This window comes from Poecilia latipinna, unplaced genomic scaffold (genome assembly GCF_001443285.1).
Source record: "Poecilia latipinna isolate Pla-1442-1.1 unplaced genomic scaffold, P_latipinna-1.0 Scaffold3746, whole genome shotgun sequence".
In the NCBI taxonomy this organism is placed as follows: Eukaryota; Metazoa; Chordata; class Actinopteri; order Cyprinodontiformes; family Poeciliidae; genus Poecilia; species Poecilia latipinna.
In genome coordinates, this window is record NW_015116362.1 from 32,124 (window position 1) to 36,746 (window position 4,623).

At 35.3% G+C, this 4,623-nt stretch overlaps 1 protein-coding gene across 1 annotated transcript in view; it reads right to left on the minus strand.

Moving 5' to 3' along the window:
• Positions 1–2,665: 2,665 nt before the first annotated feature.
• The window catches only part of LOC106941568 (transmembrane protein 120A-like), an 8,172-nt gene continuing 6,214 nt past the window's right edge, over positions 2,666–4,623 (minus strand). The window contains exons 2-4 of the mRNA XM_015024630.1: positions 4,256–4,320; positions 4,080–4,148; positions 2,666–3,341 (exon numbers count right to left, since the gene is read on the minus strand). Of these exons, the coding sequence (XP_014880116.1) occupies positions 3,228–3,341; positions 4,080–4,148; positions 4,256–4,320 (248 nt within the window). The 3' untranslated portion in view covers positions 2,666–3,227. The remainder of the gene's footprint in view (positions 3,342–4,079; positions 4,149–4,255; positions 4,321–4,623) is intronic.

Here is a 4,623-nt window from a genome sequence, read left to right on the forward strand (position 1 = left end):
TTAGCATTTTTGCAGTTGCCAGCATCTAAAACGTAGAGTGAAGAATTGTCCAAATATGCAACAGTATAAATCCCGGGGGTGGGGGGGGGGGGGTCAGGACCCCCCCAATCTTGGAAAAGTCTAGAATTGCAGTCCAAAGTGCAGGAGGAGCAACAGCTGAGCTGAGCAGCTGAAGTGAGGAGCTAGCTGTTAGCTACTGCTGTGGCTCTACAGCACTAACAAAAAAACCCTTCAGTAAGTAAATACTTAAACCAAAAGACATGTAACACGTTTTATTTACTTTCAGTGCTCAATAGGAAGAAACACACTGACAATAAAAATTAGTCCACAGTTTATTTTATTACTTTGGCTGAATCATGATAAACTGCCACCTTATGCCTTGGAAATCAAAACTAGCTAAACTGCTACATTGCTTTCATCGACTTCACTCCTTTTTCTGTCGAAGGTAGCCAATATTTCAATTATATTTTGCTCTCTACTTTAATAAGGAGAGTTTGAAATGGGAGCAGCTGAGCGTTACAACTAGCCGACAGCTCTGTATGGGAGCCGAGAACAGAGGGGCTACTGCAGCTGACAGTAAAAAAAAATAAAGTATGCCTTTATTTCTTACCATCTTCAACGTAGAGCCTTTAAAACCACAAAATAAAATCTTAATATTTTTCTGGAAAACTCTGGTGCTTACCTTTAAGTTTAAGTTATGATACCAAATATTCAATTCCTACATATTTATAGGTTTTCACATGAAAAAAATAAAAATAAAAATTTAAAGCAACTTAAGTTATAATTTAAATAACACGTGGCTTGTATTGAGAACCACTGCAATAAATCAATATTTATGAGGAATTTTATTAAGTGGAGTTACTTATTAAAACTTCCCAGCTAGCAAGCAAATGTTCGTACGATATCCGTGAACGTAGTCTGAAAGTCGAAAGTTCGGACCTGACGTTCAGCAAACGTCTTAACATTCACTCTGAACATTCGTTCCCAATTAATTTTCTTTTTTTTTTCTTTTTTTTTTGCTGTCATTTCACTTGAATTAGTTTTTATATCTTTAAAACTTTTATGGCTGTTTATATATTTTTTTTCTTCTTATACAAAGCGCATACTTCTGAATGTTGTTTGAACGTTCTTGAACGACTTTCGGACGTTTTCATAAATGCTGCTTTAAAAAACTTCCAAAACAAACGTAGGCATAACGAACTTCTCTTTATTTCTCCCCCTACGAAGGAAAAACCAGAAGAAAAAAAAAAAAAACGCAGTCCAGAAAAAAAAAAAAAAAAAAAAGGCACGGGCTAAAGGCCTTTTTTTTAATCCTGTGTTTTTTTTTGTTTTTTTTTTACCAAATAAGTAAAAAAGATGATCGTAAATACAGACATTAATAAACTAAAAAGGTTGAAACACAAGAATAAAACCACAACATAAGTCTTTGATGAGGCTTTTTTAGCAGTTTTACAGAGGAAAGGAAGTCAGCATTAATGGGTCACTGCTGCCATCTAGCGGCTATATTTATGTAGTACAAGAAATTGCAGCACTTTGACTTGTTAAATTAGAATATGCATTCAGATCAGTCTTGTCAGATTGAAATATGCGTTCAATACTTTTATTTTCAGAATAGCATTCTCAACGTATCTGTATTTCTTATTGCACTAATGTAATGTTTTAATTTTATATGTCATGTTTTATTAGTTGCAAGTGGAAAATCACAATTAAGAGAATATTAGAAAACATTCATCTGTGTGTAATTAATAAATCTAATATCTTTTACCTAACAATAAAGCTCCTGTAATAAACTGTCCAAAGCGGGGCCACTTTGGCACTGATTGCAAATGACGTCAAACTACAAAACTTAGAACAAGATCAGTAAGCTGCGTTTTAGGGGGAACCACTGTCATCCGATCATCTGATTTAGATTAATATTAACGGTTTAATGTCCAACAATAGTTGTTTGCCAACCGTAAATAAACTCAAGATGAAGAACTGTTTTACATGAATGACACTGACAGTGCAAGCTGCGCAAGACAGAGTTGCTCACCATGGCGTGACACTAATCGATTAACAGGCTTTCCCGAATTGATATTTAATTGGACAAATGAACGACAAAGTATTGATGAATCAATATTTTTACCAACTCCGATTGCAAGCGGGAACTTGGCAAGTATAGGCCCAGACAACTTAGTTTAACCTTTACTTCCCTAAGAACAATTTCTTAGCAACATTAGCCTGAAAGTTATTTCTATTGTTAAAGCAGCTGTCTTCAATTTAATTCAAAAATATTTTATCCCAAATGGAAATTGTTGTCTTAACTCATATCATCCAATTATTTTCAAAGAGTTGTTAGAGATTGTGATGGATATCCAGTAGCAGTCAGTCTCACAGCAACTCTGAAGAGGCCTCTCACTGAAGACTGTTGCTGTGTGACAGTCGCTGGACCTTTTCAACTCCTCTGGGATTTGATGTCATATTTCAGCAAATATTTGAGTTTTGGACACTTACCAGCTGCTCCCAGTTGTGAAAACGATACTTTGTTGCCATGGTTACACATCATGACTGTTCTAAAAAAACAAAAAAGAAAGAAAGTCAAAGAAAAAAATCCTTCCAGCTGCCTCTAAAACTAGAGGAATTAATTTTCCATACATGAAAAGATTTGAAAAAAAGGTTCAGAGACTTTTATTTTGCAGAGCTCTTTATTACAACGGAGCAGCTCCTGAGCAAAGTCACAAAGTTTTAAATAAATATGATTCAAGTTACACACATCCCTTAAAACTTTCACAATCTCTGAAATGGACGGTCGTTCCTACTGTAAGAAAAAGAAAGCTATGAAGAAACTTCTTGATTTAAAAAAAAAAATAGTCGGTATAATAACGTTAATTTGATTTCAATTTATACAAACATAAAACTCAGGAATCTGAAATCACATTCAAACAGTGAAATGGTCCACAAGGACGGGGGTCATGACAGAGGAACTCTATGGAGTAGTTCCATAAGCTGGAGCTAAACCCATAAAGTTTGTTCAAAAGAAAAAAAAAACTGAAACTGGGGGAAAATAAAAACATTGAATCTGAAAAGCAGTTTTGAACATCTTTTTCAGTTTCACATTTTTTTGCTTAATTCATTTTTTTCTTCTTTTGAACAAAGTTTATGGCCCAAATTTAGCTCCTTAGAACTCTGACAAGGGTTTCTGTTTGGTTCTGAGGCCATGTTGGTGATCCGTTCTGGTTGCGGCGCGCTCATTCAGTCTTGGGCTTGTCTGCGTTGTTTACATATTTCTGGTAAACCACGCCCAGTGTGGTGAACAGGTTTCCTATGAAAAGCACCAGGTAGGAGCAGCCGCACATCAACACCTGGATGGCAAAATAAAATTAAGGCACGGAAAATTCAGACTGGAGGTCATTTTATTTTGACAGACTGTAATATATTTAGCCACATTAAAACCAAACTCTATGTAAATGTATGTGATTTGGGTTTTGTGTGGCAGAACCACCAGATTTGTAAAGTGGAAGGAAAATGTAATTGGTTTTCAGCAATTTTTAAACATAAAAATCTGACTAGTGTGACATACATTTATATTCATTTCTCCTGAGTCAATAACTTATGTTTGTCCAATGTTTGTCCAAGTGTGGACCACCAGAGGGTGCTGTGGGAGCCTCAGGAAGTTGTAGGGAAGATGAGAAAAATTTCAAAAGTAAAACAAATTGAATTCCATATTTTTTTTAACTTAAATGTATCTATTATTCAATCATGTTTTGTAAAATAAAATCTAAGCTAAAATAATTTATCTAAATGTTATTTCTAAAGCTCATTTTCTGATTGGCTGCCTGTCAAATTCAATAAACTGTTTAGCTCCTCAAACTAGCATAGCAATCAAGAAATGGAAAAGTTTCTGACAAGGAAAAGACCAAAAGAACCATACAGCTGTCTGAAAAAATTAGTTGTGATGTCATCTGAGCAGAGCATCTTCTGCTTGTTCAATGTGGCCTCCTCATGTGGCATGTGACAAATGTGGAAAAGTTCAAGATATGTGAATACTTTGGATTTTTTACAATTGATGGGAAGAGAATGACGTTTTTTGGGAAACTAACCTGCCACTCTTTGCACTCTGGGAGCTGGAACATCTCGAAAAGCGTCATGCTGTTGTACAGTTGCCAAAACTGGAACCGAAAAAAAAAAATCAAGCTCAACAAGACAACTCAGAAAAAAAAAAAATTATGAATTTGATTTATTGAATGATGTCACTTTTAAAACAAAGGCTACATACTTGACCGAAGAACAAGAAGGGAAGCAGGAAGGTCAGGCCTCTCCACATCCAGGACTGGAAGCCCTCTGAACACCCAGAGAGGACAGTTAAACTGAGCTGACATCAAACAGGCTTCCTGCTGCTACGAAGGCTGAATTTAAACATTCTACAGCAGAGACCAGAAAACTGTTGTAACAGAAACTTCTGCTCATAACATTCTCCTCATCCAATAATTGTTATTTTGCAATGATGTTGAGTAAATGGGGAGAAAGTCACAGATTAGAAAATGTGGACCATTATGAATATAGATGTTATGATGTGCTAATAACTGATATTTACCAATATTATACATATATAGCACAATATTCACAGATTAAGCTGTTCTGGGA